Source organism: Gopherus evgoodei, chromosome 1, assembly GCF_007399415.2.
Source record: "Gopherus evgoodei ecotype Sinaloan lineage chromosome 1, rGopEvg1_v1.p, whole genome shotgun sequence".
NCBI lineage: Eukaryota > Metazoa > Chordata > Testudines > Testudinidae > Gopherus > Gopherus evgoodei.
In genome coordinates, this window is record NC_044322.1 from 323,426,392 (window position 1) to 323,453,537 (window position 27,146).

The 27,146-nt window shown below is 42.9% G+C and overlaps 1 protein-coding gene across 3 annotated transcripts in view; it reads right to left on the reverse strand.

Moving 5' to 3' along the window:
• The window catches only part of AASS (aminoadipate-semialdehyde synthase), a 59,705-nt gene that overhangs the window by 15,241 nt on the left and 17,318 nt on the right, over positions 1 to 27,146 (reverse strand). For all 3 annotated transcript variants that reach the window (XM_030549111.1, XM_030549112.1, XM_030549110.1), the window contains 13 exons: positions 20,177 to 20,255; positions 19,960 to 20,087; positions 19,633 to 19,781; positions 17,031 to 17,153; positions 16,769 to 16,880; positions 16,247 to 16,306; positions 16,085 to 16,152; positions 12,532 to 12,650; positions 8,233 to 8,362; positions 6,996 to 7,106; positions 5,772 to 5,880; positions 2,093 to 2,233; positions 218 to 385 (listed from right to left, as the gene is read on the reverse strand). In XM_030549111.1, the coding sequence (XP_030404971.1) occupies positions 218 to 385; positions 2,093 to 2,233; positions 5,772 to 5,880; positions 6,996 to 7,106; positions 8,233 to 8,362; positions 12,532 to 12,650; positions 16,085 to 16,152; positions 16,247 to 16,306; positions 16,769 to 16,880; positions 17,031 to 17,153; positions 19,633 to 19,781; positions 19,960 to 20,087; positions 20,177 to 20,255 (1,497 nt within the window). The remainder of the gene's footprint in view (positions 1 to 217; positions 386 to 2,092; positions 2,234 to 5,771; positions 5,881 to 6,995; positions 7,107 to 8,232; positions 8,363 to 12,531; positions 12,651 to 16,084; positions 16,153 to 16,246; positions 16,307 to 16,768; positions 16,881 to 17,030; positions 17,154 to 19,632; positions 19,782 to 19,959; positions 20,088 to 20,176; positions 20,256 to 27,146) is intronic.

Consider the following 27,146-nt stretch of genomic DNA (forward strand, 5'->3'; position numbering starts at 1 on the left):
GTGCAGTCATATTCACAAAGTAAAGCAAAAACCGATTTTTTGGGGGGTCCCTTTTGGCTATAGCAATCACAGGTATTCCTCATAACAATAGCTGGTAAAAAGTTATCACTGAAAATTTGACAGACTGACAGTATCCCTTCAATTCACACTATTAAAAATCTGTCTAATTTGAACAAGATTTTAATATTTAAAAGCCTAGAAATATCTAAGAATTTACCTTATACCTTAAGGTGCCTCTTATCAAGGTATGGGCTGACTGAATACCATATGGTTCAGCATATTTTGTACTGTCCCTGTTGGGAAAACCTTCCAAATTTAATCCTGGGAAAAAATCCATGACAGCAACAGAATCAAGCAACGCTCCTCCAGCTGGAATATTAATAATCTACAGATTGTAAAGAAGAAAAAATACACAGGTGAGTGTACTGTATTTTAGGTTATTTATTCAAAAGAACACTTCTATTTTCAATGCCAACTGCAGATTAGTGCTATGCTTTATACTCAGTAACAAGGGACCCAGTTTTCATCTCACATCAGTGAGAATCTGGAATAACTTCACTGATTTACACCAGTGTAAGTGTAAGAAAGATAAGATCTGGCCTAGACTAGTTTGCATTTCGAAAATTTAAGTTTTGGGGGGAGAGGGATTGGTTTGTTTTACGATTACAGTAATCACTCTCCACCATGTACACTGGATACAGAATCTGCCCCCATGAACATCTTCGGTTGCCACTAAAAAGCGAGCAAATGTAAAGAATGCACTGTTAAAGAAGAATAAAAGAATGGAATGACTAGCTCTATCATCAATGAGGCCTAAAGCCTTGAACCGTGCTTCCTTCAAGCAGCTGAAGCACAAGTCTGCTATGCTGCACCAATACCAATTCCTTTTGTGGTTTCTGAGCAAGGGGGCGACATTGCCTTCTCAAAAGCCACCCGAAGCAGCAAAGCCCGCAGCCATGCCACAGGAATTTATTGTGCGTGTTGCTTAAGACACATGTGGAGGAACGCCCACACAACAGTCAAAGAGAACTATGGATCTGGGGGCAGGGAGGAGGATAGCTGCATTTACCAAGAGACCCATAAGGGATCCTGGACAGCCATGCTCTAACTTCATCTAGCAATGGGTGAATCAGCACAGAATTAAATTCATTCGAAATTTGAACCAATTTATTTTTTTCCATATAAAAATCCAGTTCACAATTCATTTTGCATGGTAGCTGGAACAGTGAAACCCTGAAATGTCACAAGAAAGCCTCTTTATCCAAACCCCTGGGATCTCCAGTCATCCAGACTCTGGGATGTCTATACTGACTGAACGCCTAGACACTTAGTGGTGCACCCATCAGTAGTTTATCTGAGCAAAGTGGAGTCGGCCAGAGGAATAAACACAGGCTTGGAAGCCAGAAACTCAGATTTCTAAATCTGGAAATGACACGGTCTTGCTGTGTGGCCTTGGACAAGTTAATCTCATGCCAGGTTTCCTCCTAGCTGTAAAATGACAATAGAAATATTCACTAAGTATTACTATCAATGTGATATGGAGTTTTGCCTTTTACTATAAATAGGGCTCGTGTAATACCCAATGAGATGCTGACCACCCTCAGTGCAACAATGCACAGCATGAGTTATCACTACTTCTTAGCACTGGGCACCTCTCCCATCCCCACAAAGGAGATCAGGGATTGTTCAAGGCACTGTACAAAGAAAGTAAGAGGCACTCCCACCATCTAAACAGAGAAGAGACAAAATTTAGGAGAAAGGAAGCCTCTTCAAGGAGATCAAGTGATGTAATATACACATGGCAGAGTTCGAGCCTGAATCCAGATCTCCATCCCGGTCCAGTGCCTTAATCACAAGCCCATCCCTCTTCACTGCCTTCAGACCTCTGCAAATATTAGCCTGATAGTAGCAAGAAGGCATGTCACTTTACACATACAGATAACAGGTGATACAGTGACAATTACTTAAACTGAGTTTAAGTATCTATCAGTAGCTTAAAAATAATGCAACAGTTCACAAATCCCAGTTCCCTCTTTGGCCTAATACCATCTTCTCTGCTTGTGTTTAAATAGAAGGGTGAGGATTACTTCACCTCTCCATCTTTTAAATATGTGGCAGACTGAACTGTATTCAACAGAACACCCTGTGGACTCCAGCTGAACTTGTATCGCAGAGGATTAGCGGAATATTCAGGAGCTGGCAGGCCACCGCAGAAGGAAGTGTATGATACGACCTGCAAATATAAAAATAAATCCACAAGTTGCATATGATCAGAAAAAGATATACAGCATCATCCAGCTAGCAACAGGAAACAACCACCACTGATTTCCTTGCAATATTCAGTTACCTGTGTTTAGTAAATCATTCCCTGGAAGGCCTGAATTAGGCAAAGAACTGCGAGTATTTTATGCCAACAGTGCTAAAAAGATTTATGATTTTCACATATAACAGGCCACAGAGCAAGTTTATTCATGGGACTTTCATCTCTGAGGGTACTGGGGCAGAACTACAGCTGGTGTAAACAGTCATCACTCCATTGACTCCGACTGCTTGAATTGTCAATTTACACCACCTGAGGATCTGCCCCTCTCGGCTCCCATCTGGAAGAGATCACAGATGAACAATCCAATTCATTCCAGTGAAGCACCACTCCTATCAATGGAAGAGTAGCATCCAGTTATTTAGCAGAACTCATGACACAATTTCTTGGCTAAGCAATAGAAACTGTACTGAGACCACCTCCTGGGGCATCCTGGTGGTAAATCTGAGCCAACAAGCCAAAAACTAATTGGGCCTGGTGACTAGCCACTGTTCACTACCTTCCTTCTGTGGAAAGCTTGAGGCAGATGAGCAGGGTTGTGACCACCTTTGTTTAAGGAGGTATCTGTGTGCTGGTAGAGGAATTTAGTTGACAACGCTGTCAATCTTGCACATTTTACAAGCATTACAGATAAGAAAATATTAGGCCAGATCCATTGCAGTCAATGGAGTTTAGCCAATATACCCTCATGTCATCTGGGCAGGTGACTCAAGGGCGATGATCCACACTACTAAGTCAGACAGCCAAGTAAGAACCCCCATTCTGATCTGTCACCCTGGGCAGATGCTGGGACAGTAGAGAGACAGCATCTTGCTTCGTTCAGCAGGGCTTTCTCCGGCCCACAAGGACTGGCATTGGCAGGCTGCCCAGGAAGAGCTGACTCAGTCCTCCCGAGTCACCAAATGGAAACGATGAGCAAGAGGCTTTGTAGGGTTCAAAGTGAGCCAAAAGGAAAGGGATTCATTGACGTGCATCTGGACCCAGGAACTAGATATGAGTAGTTATGAAATTCACAGCTATTACTTTAACTTTAACAAAACCTATGGCTCTAGCACTGAGGAAGTTGCAGCAGCCATAGAGCCTTTTCCAGGTCATTCATGGCTTCTCTGTTCAGAAAAAAAAAAAGCTGATTTTCAAAATAGAAAAAAAACAAAATCAATATTCACCAGTGACCCTAATGGCCGCTGTTCTCTAGGAAACACTTCCTCCAAAAACAAGTGGCCCATATTCTTCCATCTGAGCCTGCAGCAAAACAAGTGGCGAAGTCCTTTCCAGAATAAAAGCCATAGCACCTTAAGGCCTGGTCTATGCTACACGTTTAAACCGAATTTAGCAGTATTAAACCGATTTAACCCTGGAACCATCCACACAACGAGGCCCTTTATATCGATATAAAGGACTCTTTAAACCGATTTCTGTACTCCTCCCCGACGAGGGGAGTAGCGCTGACATCGGTATTGCCATGTCAGATTAGGGTTAGTGTGGCCGCAAATCGACGGTATTGGCCCACAGTGCACCATTGTGACCGCTCTGGAAAGTGATCTGAACTCGAATGCACTGGCCAGGTAGATAGGAAAAGCCCCGCGAACTTTTGAAATTCATTTCCTGTTTGCCCAGCGTGGAGCTCTGATCAGCACAGGTGGCGATGCAGTCCCAAATCCAAAAAGAGCCCCAGCATGGACCGTACGGGAGATACTGGAGCTGATCGCTGTATGGGGAGACAAATCTGTTCTATCAGAGCTCCGTTACAGAAGAAGAAATGACAAAGCATTTTAAAAAATCTCCAGGCTATGATAGAGGCCACAGCACAGTGCTGTGACACAAGCGTAACGGAAAGCCAAAGAATCAAATGGACGCTCATGGAGGGAGGGAGGGGGTACTGAGGACTCCAGCTATCCCACAGTCCCCGCAGTTTCCCAAAAGCATTTGCATTCTTGGCTAAGCTCCCAATGCCTGAAGGGTCAAAAACATTTTCCCAGGTGTTTCAGGGTATATGTCATCAATTTACACCCTTCCTCCCCCCCGAAAGAAAAGGGAAAAAAAAACACACACACACACACAAACACATTTCTGGCCTTTTTTCAATGTCACCCTATGTCTACTGCATGCTGCTGGTAGACAGGGTACTGCAGTGCTGAACACCAGCATCCCCTTCCCGGTGGCAGACAATACAGTAGGACTGCTATCCATCATCATCATCAGCCCGTGAGTGCTCCTGGCTGGCCTCAGTGAGGTCGGCCAGGGGAGTCTGGGTAAAAATGGGAATGACTCTCCGTCATCCCCCGCAGATGGTACAGAACAGCTGGTAACCATCTTCATCATAGCAACTGGAGGCTGAGCTCTATCAGCCCCCCCTCTCATGTCTAAAGAAAAGATTCTGTACTGCCTGGACTATCATAGCAGCTGGAGGCTTCCTCCCCCTTATTTTATCTTGCTAAAAAAAGCAAGTGTTTCTTATTCCTGCATTCTTTATTACTTCATCACACAAATGGGGGGACACTGCCACAGTAGCCCAGGAGGGTTGGGGGAGGAGGGAAGCAATGGCTGGGGTTGTTGCAGGGGCACCCCCTAGAATGGCATGCAGCTCATCATTTCTGCGGGATCTCTGGGGCTCTGACACGGAGTGGCTGTTCTCTCTGGTTCTCTAGTACACTTGCCCCATATATATTCTAGGCAGGACTGACTATTTTTAGACAAAACATAAAGACCCGGGGAGTCATTCCCACTTTTGTCCATGCGCTCCCGCCCGACCTCAGTGAGGCCAGCCAGGAGCATCCATGACAGCAGCAGATGGTACAGAACGACTGATAACCGTCATCTAATTGCCAATTTACAATGGCATGGCAGACAGTGCAATAGGGATGGTAACCGTCTCTGCTACCTTGCAAAGGCAAATGAATGCTGCTGTGTAGCACTGCAGTACTGCATCTGTCAGCAGCATCTAGTACACATACGGTGACAGTGACAAAGCAAAACGGGCTCCATGGTTGCCGTGCTATGGCGTCTGCCAGGGCAATCCAGGGAAAAAAAAAGGGCACTAAATGATTGTCTGCCGTTGCTTTCACAGAGGAAGCATTGAGTGACAACATTTACCCACTTTTACTCACACGCGACACTGTTTTTGCATTGGGAACTTAACCCAGAATTCCAATGGGCGGGGGAGACAGGAACTATGGGATAGCTACCCACAGTGCAACGCCCTGGAAATCGACGCTAGCCTCGGTACATGGACGCACACCGCCGAATTAATGTGCTTAGTGTGGCCGCGTGGACTCTACTTTATACAATCTGTTTTACAAAACCGGTTTATGTAAAATCGGAATAATCCCGTAATGTAGACATACCCTAAGTTACCAAACAGTAGCAAAGACAGGTTCTTGCTGAAGGAATAACAGTTTTGTTAATATAGCTTTGGGAAAACTATGCATGTGGAACTCATCCACCATCTTACCGTAGCGCCTACATCTTTTGCCTTCTCAATACACTCCATTGCCAACATATGATCGAGGCCAGGATCCAAACCTATTTCACTGATAATCATAATACCAGCAGCTTCTACACTAAAATAATAAAAACACAGTATTGTCAGAATATTGCATAATATTCCTGAAGTCTAACTTGACAAGCAATAGCCCCGTGATATTCTTTATCAGCCATGGGCAAACTAGAAATGCTAGGACAGATTCTGTGCTGAGCCTGGGAAATGGGGATGTAACTCTTTAACCCAGTGGTCTCCAACTTTTTTACGCATAAGATCACATTTTGAATTTAAGATCAACCCAGGATCTATCCTGCCCCTTCCCCAAAGCCCCACCCCTTTCCCAAGGCCCTGCACACTCCATTCCCCCCCTCCCTCTGTCACTTGCTCTCCCTCACCCTCACTCACTTTCATCAGGCTGGGGCAGGGGGCTGGGGCGTGGGGTGCAGGCTCTGGGCTGGGGACAGAGGTTCAGGGTGTGGAAGGCAGCTCTGGGCTGAGCCTGGGACATGCAGGCATTAGGGGTGCAAGCTCTAGGAGACAGTTTGGGTGCAGGAGGGGGCTCCTGGCTGGGGCAGAGTGTTGGGATGCAGGAGAGAGTGAGCTGTGTGGGCTCTGGGAGGGAGGCTGGGACGAGGGTGCGGGGGGGTAGAGGCGCAGGTTCCAGCCTGGAGGCGCTTACCACAGGCAGCTCCCAGCCAGCGGCGTAGCAGGGCTCAGGCAGGCAGCATGCCTGCCATGGCCCCATGCCACTCCCAGAAGCAGCTGGGACATCTCTGCAGCCCCTGGAGGGGAGGGCCAATGGGAAATGTGGGAACAGTGCTGGGGCGGAGCCACCTACCCCAGGGGCCACAAAGACAAGCCAGCAGCCAGCCACTTCTGAGCTGCTGGACTTTTAGTGGCCCGGAGATCATGAATGACTGGCAGAGGCTCCAGGATCAACCAGTGGATTGCAATTGATGGGTTGGTGACCACTGCTTTAACCCATCTTTAAATGGGGGCTAAGTGCCTACATATCTGAGAATCTGGGCCTTGGAACTGAATCAGAGACTATCTGTAGAATATGGATAATCTGAGACAGGAGACACTGAGAGCATAAATACATTAACTATTGTGGGGAATTTTAATAATACGGTAACGAGGCCACATAGGTTCCTAAGAAAGAAGTCACATCTCATTACTGATCTTTTGACCTACCTTTCTTGGAGTTCTTTCATAGCTGGTGTTAGGTAGCTGGCTGTCACTAAGTTTACTTTGCTGTCAATGCACTTCTTAGCGACTAAAGGATGTGCTGAGTAAGGCAGCAAGCTACCAACAAAAGAAAAATTAAATGTCAAAAATCTGACTAGTTGGTGTTTTCATTGGAAGACAATTTGCAAGAATTTTATTTGTATCTAGATGAGGTCTGTTAACACAAGGGGCCTCCATCATTGACCTAAATGCAGTTTTTACACTGATGCAAATGGGCATGAATTCCTAGTAAAGTGAAATGGCACTATTTTACACGCACTTTGCACTGCTGCAAGTGACTGTACAAAATGCAGGGCAGTGGAGGAGTGAGTTCAAATTCTCTCAACCCTTTGCAGGTCCCAGCTTTCAGTGTCACCTTTGTGAAAAAAGAACCGGCCCTTGTTTCTCAGTACCACATTCTACATTGGTGCGTTAAACATCTAACGGATTCAAAGTAGAATGCGATCTTGGAAGAAGCTTTCATTACAAGTCCTGCTGAACCATCTCTGGAAGGGCACAGGCTGCCTGAAAAGGAGATATCACTCAGGACTAGTTCAGTGAGGGGGACCCAACGGCAAGCACTATAAAGCAGTTTCCATCTCTACTTTAATGCTAGTTTTAATGCTCAGAAAGAAAACCTTTTACTCCTCAAACATTTGACAGTAATGGCCGAATTTTCCAAATTTGGCTTCTGTACATATGCATGCAATTTAGCAAGCACCAGTGACCATACGTGTTTACTGAGCAACATAACTAGCACATACAGGTGATGGTTTTGTGGGTGAATTCTGTTTCCAAAGTAGGCACAAATGTTTGTGCAAATAACACTGCATGCCCACGAAGGAGCTGAACAGAGCCCCATTTGAAAATCTTGCCTCAAAGTTATCATCCCTTTTTAACAACAAAGAAGAGATTACACTGCATTAGATACAATCCTGGTGCTCTTGTGTGCAGAGAGACGAGGATATGGCTAGTCACTATCTACTCCCCAACACACCTCATCTCCACCCCTTCCCTGAGTGCTATGAGTGGGGGAGGAGGACTATGCTAGCTTTACATCACCCAGTGATTCCCTGTACCTTGGTGGAATCTCCAGGTAGCTATTTAAAAGCAGCTACACAGGTGACTTGTGCCACTGAAGAAATGTAAAAGAGCCATAGCAAATCTCAGGATCAAGCCCCCGTGTTTTAATCAGCATTCTGACCTGATCACGAGGTCGTGTGTCTTCACCAAGGAGGACAGTTTATCCTCGCGCTTAATGATGTCCACGTGAACAGAAGTAACATTGTTGTATTTGTTGGTCAGCTGGCCAAGTTGCTCCTTCATGATGGATGCTGTTTAAAAAAGTATGAATGTCAACCATTAAACAAGTGATGTGTATCTGACAAACTGGGTATTCACCCAAGAAAGCTCATGCTCCAATACGTTTGTTAGTCTATAAGGTGCCACAGAACTCTTTGCTGCTTTTACAGATCCAGACTAACATGGCTACCCCTCGGATATTTGACAAGTGAAATTGATTCTTACTTCCCTCCCAACCTTACTCCCCAAAGTATCAAGGTAAAAAACACCAACTGCACCCTCCGTCGTTCAAACTAGCAGAATAACCTAGTCATCATGCATCAAATTCCATTCACTGGCACTTGTTGCATGGGTTCCTTCGCAAATACACAACTACACTCCACATTCATCCCTCTTTCTTAAGTAAGCAGTTGCACAGAAAGTAAAAAGAAAAAGGTGCACACTTGAAAGATAAAAACAGGTGTAAGTGTTTCATGTCTTGAACAATGCACTAGAAAGTAAAGGAAAAAAGTCATGTCAAGCTACAGCAGCTGTGACCTAAGGGATCCACAGGATATCCTTACCTTGAGAAACAGTTATCTACTAAGGGAAACTGCAGAACGAGAACAGGAAATGAACAGCATTTCTGATGACTCTGCTTTATTCCTTCTTTTTTATTTATTTTGACCCTCTTCTCTTCCTAGCAGCCTTAATTGCTGTCTAGACCAGTGGTTCTCAAAGCCAGTCTGCCACTTGTTCGGGGGGGAAAGCCTCTGGAGGGCTGGGCTGGTTTGTTTACCTGCCACATCCACAGGTTCAGCCAATTGTGGCTCCCACTGGCGGTAGTTTGCCGCTCCAAGCCAATGGGGGCTGCAGGAAGTGGCGCGGGCAGTCCCATTGGCCTGGAGCAGCAAACCGCAGCTCGTGGAAGTCACGATCGGCCGAACCTATGGATGCAGCAGGTAAACAAATCAACTCGGCCCATCAGGGGCTTTCCCCTGAACAAGCGGTGGACCAGCTTTAAGAACCACTGCTCTAGAGTACGATCAAGCAGGTTATTGTAGGAATCAGGAGAGACTGAAGGTCTCTTCCTGAGCCCTTGTGGGGCACCAACATTAGCCAATAATGAGGTGTCATGTGAAGTGAAAACTGCTACTCTTCCTCCCACACCTCAAAGCACACCTCCTCAGTGTCTCTAGTTAGTGACACTGTAGACTCCAATTACACAAAAGATGGTTAATAACTGCAGCTGTTAGAGTTTTGTCCTCAGCAGCAGCCTAGACGAGCACAAGTTTATCTTACGGTCAGCAATTCAGCACACTAGCTTGGCACGGCATCTGAAACTGCGCCTGCAACACTGGTTTGGCCAGGCCTCCTTTGTCCCAACTCTGTGTAGCAGGACATCCTCGAATGCGCTGCCTCACATGCATCCTCCAGGCACTCTGTCCTCTGCTTAGGCGTTATGGAATAGCTGCCCACATTTACCAAGGATGCATCAATCCAAACACCATTAGTAAGTGTGGTGGATGCAGGACACAGAAACATGGTTGTTGTGGTGTGTTATAAAAAAAAAAAAAAAAAAAAAAAGGCTACTGTGTGGACACAACTCAATGGATTTTTTCCTACCTCGGTCAGATGGGAGTGACAAACAGGTTGTAAAACAAAACATAGTTGTAGTTATAGTGTAGACAGGGCACAAAACCAGCTCCCAGGCATGCCCCAAGATATCTAATCTAGTCACTCATGTAGAACTGATGGAGGAGGGAGTACATTCAAATGGAGATTAAGATATGGTTCCATGAGGAGAGCTGGAGCCTCAGTATATATCACTCACAGAGTCTCTTAATATTTACACTAGAAAAAAGAGGCACCTAGAAACATTAGAAATTTTAAAAAATTGAAAAAAAGTGAGTGGACCACTGATGAAGGGAATCAGATCTGTCCCCTTATCATTAACAATGTGCTGGAACTGGATCCAAAAGATGATGCATTAAACTAAAATGCTGAAGGGATTCTTACACAGGATGTAAGGAAAAGCCACATAGGAAGGGAGAACTACACTGAGGATACTCAGGACTGAGAAAATCTTGGTCACAATTCACAAGAGAGACACTGATGGGATCTCAAAGTATATTTCCTCTGGAATATTAATCCTACCAATGCAATAGGACAAGAGCTGGGAGGACTAGAATAAAAGGGTTTTGCCAGAAAATATACCAACAGCTAGCTACGCTATGACTAGCCAAAACTACCACGAATTCATGCAGGCAAATGGTACCTGTTCTGAAATAAAGAGTCAGTGGAGAAACTGTTGGGGGGGCAAGGGGAGACGACAAGAAGATCAAACACAAAAAAGCCTGAAAAGATGAGGATCTAGATGGATGAAGCATTCTGCTCTGCCACTCCCAACACAATCTCACATACAGCACCTAGAACTATGCGAACCTCTGGACAATGGATTTATCTTTTCAATTTAATGGACAACACTAGAAAACTAGTCTTAAATGTTGTGATATAGGGCCAGCTGCACAACCCTTAGCCATGTGGAGTAGTCCTATGGCCATCAACAGGTTCACAGGCCTGAAATGTAAACTGAAACACCAGGAACTGGATTCAGGGATCTGTTTCTCCTGCAACAGATGATGGGATCAGAGAGATGTAATCATTACAATGCTTTAGGCATCCACGATCTCATCAGCTTGCAGGAGAAACACTGTATCCATAGGCTGCAAAGAAAGATAAGTGTTATCCGAAAGATGTTTTTATTTGTAGGTTTAGGTCTACACATACTAGACAAAGTAGGAATTTAAAATGGGTGGAGTTTATTTTAATTATTCATACATTATACCATATGAACGGTCCTTCCCCAGTTAAGAAAATGAAGGGTCCTTGCACCAAAGAGTTTACTGTATAAAACAGAATGGAAAAGCAGCATGGTCTAGTGGGTAGGAGTGCTGGACTGGGAGTCAGGAGGTGCAAGTTTATTCCTGACTGCTACTGACCTGCGGTGTAATGGTAAACTAGTTACTTCACCTCTCCATGCATCTGTTTCACCATCCACCCCCTATCTGTAGTCTATTTAAACTGCAAGCTCTTAAGAGCAAGGCCTGTCTCTTACTGTGTATTTGCACAATGCCTACTGCAACAGTCTCCAACTCAGCTGGGTTCTCTACATGCTACTGTAATTCAACCACACTGCCACAGCAAAGGGTGACAAACAAGGTGGGATAGGTTGCACAGGTGGGCAAAGAAAGATCATGAGAGATACTTGTTACAGACGCACACCTCATTAGCTCTTCTTAAGAGGGACGTGTCAACTATAATTTTTTAAGTGGACTAATTCTAAGAGACCCCATTCCCTAATGGAGCAGACTTTAATGAGCATATTCCAACTTAATAAAAATCTCCTTTCCTTGGTGGTGACTGGAAGGTTATTTTGGACATGACTGACAGCAAACACCTGACCAAACTTCCTCCCACTTTCCCCCTGATGTCTGTGTATACGCCTGCCTGCTGCCCATTTGGTTTCAGCTTTGCTACCATTGTTGCTGATTAAACACATTCTTGTAGAGAAGGGGAAAGATAGTTCATGCGAGCCATCACCCCAGTGAAGCACATAAAGTGGCATCATCATGCTTTTGCATGACAGAAAATGCAGCGACTGTCAAGGAAAGAATGAAACTGATTATGCACGAAATGCTGTCGGATGCAGGAATTAAACAAGCTGAAAAGAAATAGTCTCTGCAGTCTCTTTCTAGGCACTACTTGTAACAAGAAGTAGGTAAAATATTTTCAGATAGCAATGTGATTCTTCAAGTTGGTGTCTCTTTAAGGGGCTCTTAAATCTACAGAATAATTTTTTGAATGAGGTGCACAATAGTTAATTATCAGAGGTGTAGCCGTGTTAGTCTGGATCTGTACAAGCAGCAAAGAGTCCTGTGGCACCTTATAGACTAACAGACGTTTTGGATGTCACCCACGAAAGCTCATGCTCCAAAACCTCTGTTAGTCTATAAGGTGTCACAGGACTCTTTGCTGCAATAGTTACAAATGTAGAATATATCTTCAGTTTTCCCATAGCGCACTTCATATGCTTTTAAATAAAAGTTTTTACTGTGCTGCCATGCTGGTACAAAATAAAGAATTATTTCTATACACAGTATACATACTTGAAGCTTAATACAGTTCTTTAATACTTGAAAGCAAGCAAGGCCTTACATACCTGTTGTGATTTCTACGCTGGGATCTCTAGTGAGGTATTCTATCACAGGGCCAGAAACATACCCAGATCCAAGTAACAAGACCCTCTTCTTATTCTTGGTTAGTGACCGTGAGTATTCCCTAGAGGGGTTATAGTCAAAATTAAAAAAAAACATACAGGATAAGCAAACTGCTGAAGCCAATGTCAAGTCAGTATGTTTTAACAAGTTTATAAACCAAGAGCTCAAATCAGGAAGAAGTTTAAATTCTGCAGCCTGATTATCTAACCAAAGTACAATGTCACTTCCCTAAGTCTTTTCAAAATTTCAATTGCACAACTCCTACTTCAGGGAAAGTGGACTAAAGTTTAAATCCAGACTCAAAAAAGGGTCACACCACTCAATACCTGTTCCACTGTTCCTCCAGCAGCTACTGCAGCTGTGACTCCTTATTCTTCCTCAGAAGTCACTGAATTTTCCTCAACAGCCAAACTAGTCCAACCTCAGATTGTGAATTTGGTAGAACCCTGCCATGAAAAATGTGTCATGGACCATGAAGTCTTATCTCCACCCATGAAATCAGATTTGTGTATGCTTTTACCCTATACTATACGAAATTCACTTGGGAGACTAGAATTTCTCAAATTGGACACCCTGAAACAAAAGGGAGCTGTAGAGTGGTCACAAGGTTATTTTGGGGGGGTTGCAGTATTCTGTGCTGCCTTCAGAGTTGGGCAGCCAGAGAGCAGCAGTAAGATACCCAGCTCTGAAGGTAGCGCCTGGCCAGCAGCAGTGCTAAAGTAAGGGTGGCAATACCATACCATGCCATCCTTCCTTCTGCTACACTTACTTCAGCAGTCCAGCTCTGAAGGCAGCGCCACCACCAGCAGCAGTGCAGGAGAGCAGCCGCTGCTGGCTGGGAGCCCAGCTCTGAAGGCAGAGCTGCTGTCAGCAGCAACGCAGAAGTAAGTGTAGCAGTACTGCAAACCCCCCCACACACACACACACACACCCCTGCCACAGGTCCTTTTTGGGTCAGGACCGCTACAAATTTACAACACTTAAATTTCAGATTTAAATAGCTGAAATTATGAAATTTATGTTTTTTAAATCCTATGACTAAAATGGACCGCAAATTTGGTAGGGCCCTACTCATAGGCCAAGAGACTTTAAGGCCAGCAAGGATCATCATGATCATTGAATATAAACTTTTGAACATTGCAAGAGAACCTCACCCACCAGTCCTGCAATAGGCCCACAACCTCTGTCTGAGTTACAGAAGTTCTCAAATTTAACTTAAGTCTTCAAATCAAAAAAGAATCCATCATTTACTCTACTTCAAAAAACAACCTGACCACTTCTGGGTTAGCGATTGGATTGTATCATCTGGAACTAACATTGCAAGGTTCCAGATTGTGCCTAGCTCCGTCCATCATCTGTGACCTCTAAGTTGAGAGGCCAACTTTGGACAGATTAAACCAGAGTCACTTCAGGGCATCATGGGAACCTATATAGACAGATAGCGTCTACATAATAAAACCTGCTTGTATACGTGGTCCCAGATTGGACAACAGTCCAGCATTACTTCATGAACCACCAACACCCGCTAAATATCACTTTGTACATCTTCTGGCATGGTAGGATAAAGAATCTTTCCTCCGACAGCCCCATCATCAGTTTGGAAGCAAGATCCTCCTCACTAAGGATACTACTCTCAGACCCATAGAGAAAGAGTGATGACTTCTTCACACATTCCATACCTACACCAGATGCGTACATACATACAGACATGCGAAGAGGGGTAAAGTAGATTCCTCTGTACCACCACTGGAAGTGCAAAGACTCCTTACAGAAGAAATGGCTTTTGCAATATCTAGCTTCTAAATACACTGATCTCTAACTCTAACTGTCCAATGGCAAGAGTTTGACCAAACTGGGACTGGCTGATCCCTGCCTGTATTTGTGCTTTTCTGTTAAAAAGCTACTAAGAGATATTTTTGGTACATCACAATCGCAGCAAAGTTTTTATATTTCAGAAAAGAATATGAACTATTGCCCATCACGAACATACACGTGATTAGTTCAATTAAGTAATCTTTGTACAGCACTTTGGACACTTAGGTTAGTTAAAGAAATGTGTCATTTGCAGCTATGCAAGAGGAAAAGATAATCAGCATAAGCTATGCAGTGCTGAAGAGATTATGGAGCAGGGTATAATAAGCCATCAAAACTTCTTTCTTCTCCTCACATTTTAAAGAGTAAGTTCATTTGCATTAGTTCCAAAGAGAAGGCATCAGAGAAAAGGCTTTATCCACTCTTCCTTTAGGCACAATACACTATTTTGCAGAAAGATTAAAAAAATCTACACACAAGTTGACCTTTTACCGAAGGGGTTTTCAGCTTCTTAACCTCTTGTATGGTCTAGCGTGAGCTAAGAAGGGTGCCAAAAGAGGCCACAATGCTGCGCCAGGAATAAGAAGCAATGTTAGTGAAGACAACTGGCTAAGGTTGTCCACCATAACAGCATATGCTAAAAACTCTGTGGTAAACTGTGGTCTTCCAGAAACAAATGAGTTGCTCCACTACTAAAGAAAAAAGGGTGCAATAAGGCCTGTTAATAATTCTTCATTTAAAACAGAATATTCCTAATATCCTCAGAGGGATTCACTATTATTTGGACTATTATATTTTACATTTCTGCAACCCAGTTGTTAAGTAAATGAGGAAAATGACATATTACATTGTTTTTAATGGCCATGAATGTATTTAGTGCTTAAATCTATATTTATTTCCTTTGTGTTTTTCCTATTTTCTTTAAAAATTACATGTGCTCCAGCCATAACACCACAAAGAGAGTTAATCACTGCCATAACAACACTACTCTGTAAAAAGCATAAAAATAAAATGTGTTGGTTACTAGGAATAACTGAAGAGTTAGGGAGGGAAATTGTACATTAAGTGAATGACGCTAACCCCATCTGCTCCACTCATTTTTACCACTGCAAGATAAAATAAACATGACAAGGATAGAATGGTACCTCAGGTGATGGGCACAGTACAAGTCTAATGGAAAGTTAGAGGCCTTTATGCAGAATCCTGAATACTCCCAATCACAGAAGAGTGCTGCAGATCAGTGGGGCAAGAGGAACACCTCTTCCTGAGGGCAAGAACTGCAAGTCTATAGTACTAAAATGGGAAGTCTGCAAAATTATATTACTGGTCCTCAGAGGCCAGCCACCCCTAAATAAGCTAGTGTTGCATGTTTGGAAGGTGCAAGGAGGGAATAATACAATTAGCATGCAATTATTTTCTCTGAGAAATCCTAATTACTAACATGGCACACATTTGTCACTTTGGCTTTTTCCTCAGGTTCAGCATTAAATTAGTAATATATGCTAATACAATTAGACACAGTAGGAAGATTCAACCCAGGATACATTTAACCACATAAATTAACACAGCTGAATTTCACTAACAGTTAAATGAAAAAAAGGAAGGTAGAAAGCAAGCATGGTTATTTAAAACCTGAGTCACAGAATCAAGACAATGAGAAACTTAAACCACACTATACATTACCTGCTCTCCCTCAAATTCTGGATATATTTATACTTATCAGTCAATGAACCATTGGATGTAATCACTGCCTATAAAGTATATGAAACATAAAATTACTTTTCCTACGTCTGAACTTCACATATCTAAGTCAGAAGAGGAATGGAAATAGCTCGAAAGACTTACATCTCGTACAACAGGTGAATAATTCTGGCTTTCGAGAGGCTGTGAGCCATCGGATAACAGCTGTGAAGATGAAGGATTTCAGTCAGAGCATTTTATTTCCCACACATTTTCAGAGAACTTTCAGAGATAAATCCTCTTTGGAAAAATTTCCTTCATTAAAAAAAAGAAGGAAACTGTCAAGGTTTTAAGGCATATTAAAGCACATGCAGGAATTGCACATAAAATAACCTTTTAAACCTGAAATTCTCCTGACCCACATAATTTATTGTTTCAAGTGACTTTCATTCCCATTGACTTTCAATGAGACTTCGGCTCTTACACGCCAAAGTCACTTTTTGAAAATGGGACTTCAGTGCCTTTGGAAATTTTACCTCAGACACTGTGGAGCAGTCATTTTTCAGACTGATTTAGTTATGTTCTACAGCAGATTTTTTTTTAAATCTATATATGGCAGACCAAAAGAGCCACATGAACAAAGTTTAAGTTTAAACCTTCACTCTCACTGAATACCCAAGGCCTTACCATCTCTTCGACATAAGTTAAAAGCATGTCTCCAAAGTATTCTGTTGCTTCTATAGGAAGCTGTGCTGGTAAGTTGTCAATGGAACACATCAGAATTCCAGAGCCTTCCACACTGGAAGAGAAAACATTATAATTCCAGGTCACATTTTCTTGGTCATATCTTTAGCGGTCATGTTTCAAAAGCACGACTCTTCATATAGTAGTCTGAGTATACTATGATATTGAAACAAAAAAGTACAGAGCAAATTAAAGGTTCTCCCACCTGCCATGAATAATATGCTGGTCAGCGTCATACATACAGAATGGACTGTCAATTGATGTACACTCTGTCATAAATTCTATGGATCCTCCAGTGTCTGCTGAAATGTCACATATTGCCATAAGTCTAAAGTAATTAAATAAAAACAATGAACAAAAAACATCCAAATACAAATAAGAATAGTTACAAAAGATCAGAAGATTGAAATTCTTGTGAAGAACAACCAGACTTATCAGACACAGATCAATACAATATGTTGGGGAAAAGTCAACATGGCTTTTCTAAAGGAAAATCATGTCTGAATAATTTACTAGAATGCTTGGAGTGGGTCAACAAGAATGTTGGGTGATCCTTGGTATAGTGTACTTGGACTTTCGAAAGCCTTTGGTGAGGGACCTCATCTTAAGCAAACTAAAGCAGTCATGGGATAAGGAAGGCCTGCTCATGGTTCAGTAACTGGTTAAAAGATAAGAAACCAAAAGGTAGAAATAAATGGCCAGTTTTCATGATAAAAAGATGTAACTAACAGGATGCCCCAAGGATCTGTACTGAGACCTACACTGTTCAACATATTCATAAGCTATCTGGGAAAGGAGGTGAACAGTCTGGTGGCAAAGTTTGCTGACAATACAAAATTACTCAAGATGGCAGTCTGCTTTGGACGTGGCAGAGTTACAAAGGGATCTCACAAAACTAGGTGATTGATTTCATCTGCCACTTTGTTGCCCAAATGTTGATAAGTGCAAAGTAGTGCACATTGGAAAACAAATCCCAACTATACATACAAAATGATTTGATCTAAATTAGTTGTTACCACTCAAGAAAGATCTTGGAGTCATAGAGGATAGTTAAGAACATAAGAACAGCCATACTAGGTCAGACCAAAGGTACATCTAGCCCAGTATCCTGTCTTCTGACAGTGGCCAATGCCAGGTGCTCCAGAGGGAATTAACAGAACAGGTAGTCATCAAGTGATCCATGCCCTGTCACCCATTCCCCAGCTTCTGGCAAACAGTCTAGGGACACCTCTGAAAACATCCACTCAACATGTAGCAGCAGTTAAAGCTAACAAAATGATTTGGGGATATGAAACAGCTGTCATATACGGAGAAATTAAAACAAACTATTCAGCTTAGAAAAGAGACTACTACTAGGAAATATGATAGAGGTCTATAAAATCATGAATGGTGTGGAGAAAGTGAATAGGAAATATTATTTACTCCTTTACATAAACACAAGAACCAGGGGTCACCTAATGAAATTAAACAGCAGGTTTAAAAGAAACAAAAGGAAGTACTACTTCACACAACACACCAGGGTTGTTGTGAAGGCCAAAACTAACTCGGTTCAAAAAGAAAGAATTAGCTCAGTTCATGGAGGTCAGGTTTATAAGTGGCTAGTAGCAATCCCAAGCTCTGGGTATCTTCAACCTCTAACTGCTAGAAGCTGTGGAAGCACCTGGCATTGGCCACTATCAGAATACAGGATACTGGGCTAAATGGACCACTGGCCTCACCCAGTATGGCCATTCTTATGTCCAGAAAGGAAGCACTTGTAACGAACATGGAACAGGTATTTTCTGTAATAATAAAATAATCTATTGAAAGACACTTATCTTACCAGGAATTGCAATAACAGACTATTTCTATAATGACTTCGTATAGATAGTTCTAGATACCGTTTTTAAAAGCGATAAAATTAGTAGATAAGTTAAATTACATAAACCAGACACCATGAAAAGGAGACCATGGTCAATAGTTTAATTTTCTTTGTCTCGTCTGTGAACACAGGTAGTATATAAAGGGATTCCTAATATTATAGATGTATGTTGTAATGGACAAAATGTCATCATTGACAAGGGAAGCCCTTAAATACTCAGTAATTGACAAAAATGGACAAGGAACTTGTGGTACAGCAGATGTTTTCATCAATCAATTTATCAGCAAAATATTCAAGTATGGATTAACATCTAAGGCTTAAGAGCTAGCTGTGGTTACATATTGTCCTAGTAATGATCTTTTAGTTACAATTATCATAGGTTTATTGATTCATAAATAAGGTCAAGCATGAAAAAAAAAATTTCATTCTAAACAGTATGTTAGAGATGAGTTTTAGGGAGTTAGTCACAAGTGAGCTTCAGTAGGGGGCCACACTTCACCAGTCTCAAATTTGCAATGTAGGTTTTTCTGTATAGCACTCTTAAGTATTTCTTGTTGTCTTAACTCGGCTGAAGTATTTGACATAAGGATTTATTAAATCTGCACACACAACGTCATTTGTCACATTTGCTCTCTCATCCTTTCCCCAAGGAAAGAAGCATGTTTAGGGTTAACTTAATTTACAAATCTGCCATTTGTTAATAGTACAAATGAATGACATTTGTAAGTGGGATGTACAAATTCCAAAAGGAAACAAAGAAATAGGGAAGCATGTGGGAAAGGGAAGCATGTGGGAAAAGAAAGCAGGATGGGTTGGGTGTTCTGCCCCTAAGTTTCTCTTATATACTGTCAATGTATTTATTAGATGCTTTGCTGAAACCACTGATCCTTATTGCTTAATTAGAATGCTAGAGAATAATTCTTACTACCAAACAAAAGTGCCTTACTTGTGTGGTAATTCTGGACAACCTTCAGTTGCAGCAGCAGAAGGTTTAACTGGAGCCAGCAACTTTTTTGCATCGTGTCGATTTAACAAGCGAGGGGTGTGTTGCTCCCAGTATATTCCGTTAATCAAACAAGTAGTGTACGGTGCAATCTGCAAAGAGTCACAAATTCCAGAATATCTCACATGGATGTTATTGATAGTCAAGGGAACTTGAATTTGATCTAGCCTTTTAGACAAGTGATTCTCTAACTACAGAGAACTTGGAACAATATTTACTATCAGCAATATTTGGAAACCCTTATACTGAGAGAACAGCAGCAATGCTCACATCAGTATTAAAACGAGAAGTGTAGAGTTCTGGATGTTTGTCGTATTCCTCCGGATCATACACCCCATCGGTCTTCCTTACAAGATGATGGTGACGACTTAACACTGTCCCATATACTTTCCTAAGGTCTGCAATAAAGAGGAGAGTGTCAGTTATTTAAGAAGCAATACCATTGGTCAGAGATTCTAAAGTTTATCACACTTGGGCTTAGCATTACCTCCAGATTTGGAAACCTCCCTCAGTTCATGTGGCTCCACAAACTCATAGGGGAGTTCACTGAACACTTCTTGGGCACCCTGCAGATAAAAATATGACCCAGAATCATGTGGACATCAGCAAAGAGTACAGGATATTGAAAAACTGCAGAAAGAAAATTGTTAAATTTTGCATTCACAGAAGGTTCACAAGAGCTCATTTTCAACAGGTCTTGCCAATCCTGCCAGATTACACTGTCTCTATAGAGAAACATACTAATCCACAAGTGCCAAGTACCTGCCTGAAATGGAATGCTGCCTGAACTCTGGTCCACTGTGTAACATGAGCAAGTGTTCATTTTAGTTTAGTGAATTAAAAACAAAAAAGTCACCAGATATGTCTTCAGAGCATTGTTAACTGGAGTTAGAACTCAAGAATTACCCCTAATTCGACTCCCAACCACACACACCTATCTCTAGCTTGAGTTAAGTGGTTCTTTTAACTCTAACTAGCTAGCCTGTTGAGGGTGGGGCAGCAGAGGAGGTGGTCTGTTGAGGTTCCAGTGCTGCTGAAGCTTCAGCTAGTAAGGCAATGGGGATGCAACAGCTTGAGTTATAAGTCAGCAGCAGCTAACCTAATCACTCTGTGAAACTCAAATGTTATTTTGAAGCATAGTTGCTCTCAGCTCCAGGGTCCCTACTCTGGCTGATAATCTGCACTGAAGCCTGTGTCACCACCACTACATTCGTCAGTACCCATACTAGCTAGATTAAAGCTAACAGATGTTCTTCAGCTAAACCAATGAACCTTTATGCAAATCACCCCCACTGTCGAAAGTCTTTTTCATAAGGTTCTTTAGTATCCATATAGACCTTTCCACAAGTTCCTCTGACGTGTGAAAAAAATACCAAAACACCTGTAAGGATAAGGCCTTTTCTTGTAGCCATATTGTAAGTTCTGAGACCGTTGTCTGCAGTCATATTAGGAGAGCAGCAGCCATGAGCTAGAAGCAGAAAGTCACATCCTCACATTCCATCTAAATTACCTTAAAACAATGCAATATCAGTTTAAGAATGCAATCCTGTCCTAACAGTACTCACCATCACCAGATAAAGAAAACAGTTTGATGGCAATAAAGTAGGGATTTCACAACCACAACTTGATAAGTGATGTCTTGCCAGACAGAATGCCTTTATGGTTCCCCACTTTGCTAATGTTTATCTCTATGGTCTCTTTCTGGTTCTTTGATCGTTTGTCTTATATAATTAATTTTGCTAGGTATAAAAATCAATTAAGGTGGTGGGGTATGATTTTGGTTAGAGAATTGTTTTACAAGGTTAGGATTGGTTAGAAAACTGTTTAGTAATATTTAGTAAAATGATTGGTTAAAGTACAGCTAAGCAGGACTCAAGTTTCACTATGTAAGTTAGCGTGCAAAAGGAAATGCTTGGGAACCAACTCCAGGACACAGCCCCAAGATCAGAGCTGCCAGACCTCAACACTCTGCTAATGACACCGTGCAGAAGATGCATTTCCCCAGATGATCTGATCCTGACTGGCCATCATGAAACATTCATCTGCCTTACTGGGAGTGGTGAGCATTGTGTGCATTCTGTTTTGGTAATTGATAATAAACAGAGATTAAGTAGCATACTACCGTATAAGGCTCTTTCACAGGTAAAAGACCCTGCAAACCTGCAGAGTATAAGGTTATTATTCCCTGAGCCCACGAAAGGGTAAGAGTAGGTGCCTAAATTAACAGGGTTATGTCTGAGCCCTAGGAACAGAGTAAGGGTGGGTACCTTGACGGTAACAGAATTTTGTGCAGGTAACATATCAAGTCTAAATTACACCCAATCTATGCAAATGGCCTAAAATCCACACTGGAAAGTTACAGCCCATTATTGCTAAAGACTTCATCTGGAATTCCATGTCTGGAAAAGATTCCCTTCATGCCAGCTATCACTATTAGTACTGTGAAGTGTGCAAATTTCTGGATCAGAGAATCTGTGACATTAAAAACCCCTTTAATTGCCAGGTAAATAAATCAGTGCCTACATTCTCCTAAAGGCCTTTATGGAACTGGGTGAGATCTCAGCAGCTCTGCCTGCTGGCATGGCTTGCACTGAAGCATGAAAAGCAGTTTCCTGCCCCATTAGTAATGTCGTGATTGATCCACAGTCAATACAGTACTCATGCTCAGTTTGCATTTCTCAGTTCCTAAGTGACCCTTATGGATGTTCTGTAGCATTTCTTTCTGGAGTCTCATTGGTATTATAATGTTGCTGCCCTTGAAAAATCACCCTATCACTGTAAATTCATGTCTGCAGTTCTAAGTCTTATACTTGTACAGCAGCTGCTTATTTCTTCAGGCCACCCTTTAATTATTGCTTCTTTAAGGATTCCCAACAATTCATCTTTCTCCATTTGCCCTCTTATTTGTTGCTGTTTCTAGTTAGCTATTGGAATGGACTTCCCAATCAGATCTAGGCTTGCATCTCTACCTCAAAGGTCTTCTTTGGTTTCATAGTGGCAGTCATTCTAGAAAGTGCATCTGTGGTAAACATGAATTTACCAGGCATGTAGATCATAACCAAAAATCAAACTTTTGCAGTTTTATCATTATTCTTTGAACCCTTAAGGTACAGTCATTTAGTGGTTTGCCAAAAGATGCTATCAGGGTCTTGTAGTCCATTTCAACATCCATTGTCTGGCCATAAATATACTGATGGAATCTCTCACGGAGGAACAATATTCCTAAAAGCTCAGTCTCAATGTGTGTGTCTCTTGTTTCCGCATCAGTCCGTTATTTTAAATGCATATGCCACTGGTTGCTAACAATCCTCATATTTCTGTAAAATAACTGCACCTAACCCAGACTGACGCAGCTGCTGAAGCTTTAATAGGCCTGCCTGGTGAGCAGAACTTCAACACTGGCTCTTGTACAGGTCATTGTTGCAAACCTTCCAACAATCCCTCCCGTTCTGCGCCGCAGAACTATTCATTTTTATTTTCTAGGAGTTTCCTCAAAGCTACTGATTTTGTACGTAGGTTAGATATGAATTTTCCAAGATTATTAACCATTCCCAGGAAACACTGGCCATCTTTCTTTGATGGGAAACATGGCATCATTTCAATGGCTTGAAATCATCCTCTTATCAGGTTGTACATCTTTGTTGGAAAGATCTCCAGCAAAAGTCAGTTCTGTAACCTCTAAAACACATTTCTCTCTATTTAGTTTCAAGTTTGCAGCTCTAGTTACATCCAAGACTTCCCAAAGTCTACCATCATGTTTCTCTTTAGCTGAGCCCCAGATGTCGTTCAACACCATTAATAAAGATGTCAACACCATTAACAAGTTCAGAGATCACATGCATGGTTTTGTAGTACACTTCTTGCTGAAGTTGTGCCAAAGGGTAAGCGTAAGAATTTGTCTTCCAAATTGGGTAGCAGATGTGCATAGTTTTGAGCTTTTTCAATTAATTTTAGCTGCCAAATTCCTGAGGATGTATCCAATTTACTGAAATATTGTGCATTCGCAAACTGGACCAGAATATCTTCTCTGATTGGCAGTGTGAAATATTGTCTTTTTATAGCCTTACTGAGGTCTCTCTGATCTAAGCACATGCATAGATGGCCATTATTTATCATCACATGACTAGGGAGCTAACCCTTTCCATTGGCGCCTCAATTTTTTGTATTACTGGCATTGCTTCCATCCCTGTGAGCTCAACCTTGAGTTTATCATGGAATGCCACCTTTCTAAAAGGCTGGACAACTGGAGGGACCTGGCTGATTGTTTATGTGGCTTGTATGTTCACCATACAAAGTAATGCAACCCTTGAAACAGACCATGAATGCCTCATAGCCAGGTTCAGTATGATGTAGTGAAAGCACCCATTTCACCAGATTTAGCCCTGGCTACCTGCGTAAAATACAAAATTGGGGTCACCTCCTTTGGTACTACAATGAGCAAGAGCCTGTACGTGAGGCTTTTCCAGTTGATGCTAACAATGCATCTTCAATAGTATATTTGTTCCAGAATAACCAGTTACCTAAACTATGACCAAAAAAAACAGAAGTCCTATTTTCAGGCTCTCATTTTGTTCAGACAGAATATTAACCTGAGCTCCTGTGTCTCATTTGAGTGGAGTAATTGTTTCATTCATTTTCAGAGGCAGCACCCAGTTCCTCTCATCAGGTTTGCTAGATCCCAGCAGGTAAAACTCCTCAGTCAGATTGTCTTCAACTGAATACATTTGACTTTCCTGCATTTTGGATCGGCAGCATTTTGCTAAATGATTTTTGCCCACATTTATGAGAGTTTCCCAAAGGCAAAACACAGTACGGGGCCATACTGTGATCTACACATTCCTCCCTTCTGCAGTGTTTTTCATAGCGAGTGGTTCCACTTTTTGATTTAGCCTTGTCTGGCTATATTGGGGGGGGGGGGGAGAGCGGGGAGGGGAGAGAAATTTTGTCATCACCTCTTTATCTCAAAGTGGCACTTCCAAAGTGCTAAACTGAGGAGAGAAGAGTCAAAGTCATTTATTAAATTATGGACATTGGTTCAGAGATATTTTCATAACAAAACCTGCTTCCTCTGTATGATCTTGCAATGAAGTTAGCCTGAAGTTTATGACCAAAGTCACTGACAGACTACCACACACACACACAAATGCCCTCTGGGACACCCAATCCCTGATCATACATCTCAATTTGATCCTTACCAATAGGCTTCTTACCCCACTCCAAACCTCACTCTCTTCCATAAACTTCAAAAACTCCATCCCATCAGTATGGCTCCTCTAACTACTTCGGAGGGTATTCTGCACCAAATATTAAAAACGTTGAACACAAGATTTCAAAATTCTGCGAGTTTTATTTGTCAATAAATAAATGCATAGGCTCCAGCATGGCAGTCGGGAGCACATGCCACTGGCTGCAATGAAGGTGGGAGATCACCCTGCAGCCTCCTCACCCTGAGGACACAAACTCAGAGGTTGCACCTGACCTTAACACAGCACAAGGCCTGGGCTTGTCCCAGAAATACCCTGGGGCCCTGCCCCTCTGCGCCAGGCACACCAGATGTGGGGCAGGATCCAAGTGTGGAGGGGCTCAGTGTGGGGGGATCCAGGTGTGGGGTGAGAGGATTCCGTGTGGGACAATCTGGATACAGACAGTTCAGTGAGGGGGGTCTAGGTATGAGGGGATCTGGATGCACAGAGGCTCGCTGTGGGGGTTCCAGGTTCAGGGGCAATGGGACTCTGCAGGGGCTTCCAGGTGAAAGTGTTTGGGGCTCAGTGGAGAGGTCTGGGTGCAGCTCACTGGAGTCAGTGGCCTAGAGATCTGGATGTGGGGGCTCAGGGAGGTGCAAGGGGGTGGGACTCATCAAGGTGAGGGTTTGAGTGCAGGGAGCTCAGCGGAGGAGTGGTCTGGGTGCAGGAGTGGGGGTCTGCAGGCAGAGTATCTGTGTGCAGGGGGCTCCAGATGCAGGGGGTTGAGGTTCTATGGGATGGGGTTCAGGGGGGCAATGGTGTATGGGGTGAGGCTTGGCGGAGGTATCTGGGTATGGAAGGTCTAGATGCACGGGGGTTGGGCAGATGGGGGAGCAGGTCTCCACACAGTGACCCCTCCCCTCTGCAGCTGAGGAGCAATGGGGGCAGGAAGCAGGGGAGGATGCTGAGCTTCCTGCAGCTGGGGGAGGTTTCTAGGGGTGGGTCCGATACAGCCCCAGCCACTCCTTGCAGGGGAAGAGGAAGTCCTGTCCTCTCCTGCCTCCAACCTAGACGAGACTAGCAGCTGATCCTAGCTCAGGGTAGGAATCACTGGCTGGGGTATCCCCAGCCCTGCGGTGATTTGCCTCTCCGCTGGCTGTTCTGCGTGCCTGAAATGATGTACCTGCGCAGCTAGGGAGTGATGCATGACTGTTCTTGCAGCTTCCCTTTGCTTCCATCAGAAAGTCCTTTTTTCTGCAGGGAAGCAAAAAGGAAAAAAAATCTTCAAGGGACATGAATTCTGTGCATGCACAGTGGTGCAGAATTCTCCCAGGAGTACCTAATCAGCAGAGGATTCTCTTCTGTGCAGGAATACCCACAGCTCCCAGACAATGATGGGGAGGTGGGGAGAAATACCTTAGACTGCATCTAGGTTCAGCTGGGAAGAGGTACAGATATCAAAGCCTTTCTGGATTGAGAAGATGACCAAGATCAAGAAGGCATGCAGCTAGGAAGGGCCTGTGCTGGTTAGTGAACTGGGGGAGTAGCAGGTGACTAGGAAAGAGTCTGCTCTGGGAACACAAATGTTGTCAGCATCTAATCCTCTTCCAAAGCCTCCTCTTTTTCCTGAATGGCAGCAGCTGTTCTTTTGACACTTCTTCCTATGGTAGGTGGGACAACTGATATTCCCCTCTGGCTCTTCCTCTGTTTCATGGGGAATTGCCTGCAGGATTATGGTACCTCTGAGGCTTGGTTGACCCCAGAAAAGGAGTTTCACTGCTGATTCTGGGCTGACATTTCACTTTAGCACATGTTCATTGGCATCTCCTGACAGACCATCAACCAGGTTCCACATCAGCGCTCACGGCAGCCAACAGCTGGCTAGTAGTCTCTTGCCTAAGGATGGATGCTAAAGGGCTGTGTGACTGTAATGGAGACTGCACCCTGCAACCACCCAGCCCAAAAAGGGAAAGAGCTTCTGCAGATGACTGCATCTCAGAGGTAGTGGAGAGTGTAACCCATCCGTCAGATCAACCACCCATCCTTTAGGTAGAGACCAACATCAAGTCTTACACCACATAAATAATGCAGAAGTCAAACCTTCTTTGAGGAATAATGTATACAGACAAAGCAAACAGAAGTCCTCTCCCATAGTTATCCTTATCGATTCTATAGCATTTAAGGGCATGAGGAGCAGCTTTCCTTGACAGCGCATCCTAGTTTTTATGATTCATGACTAGTAACCAGTATCATAGCTCCTCCACAGGCACAAGT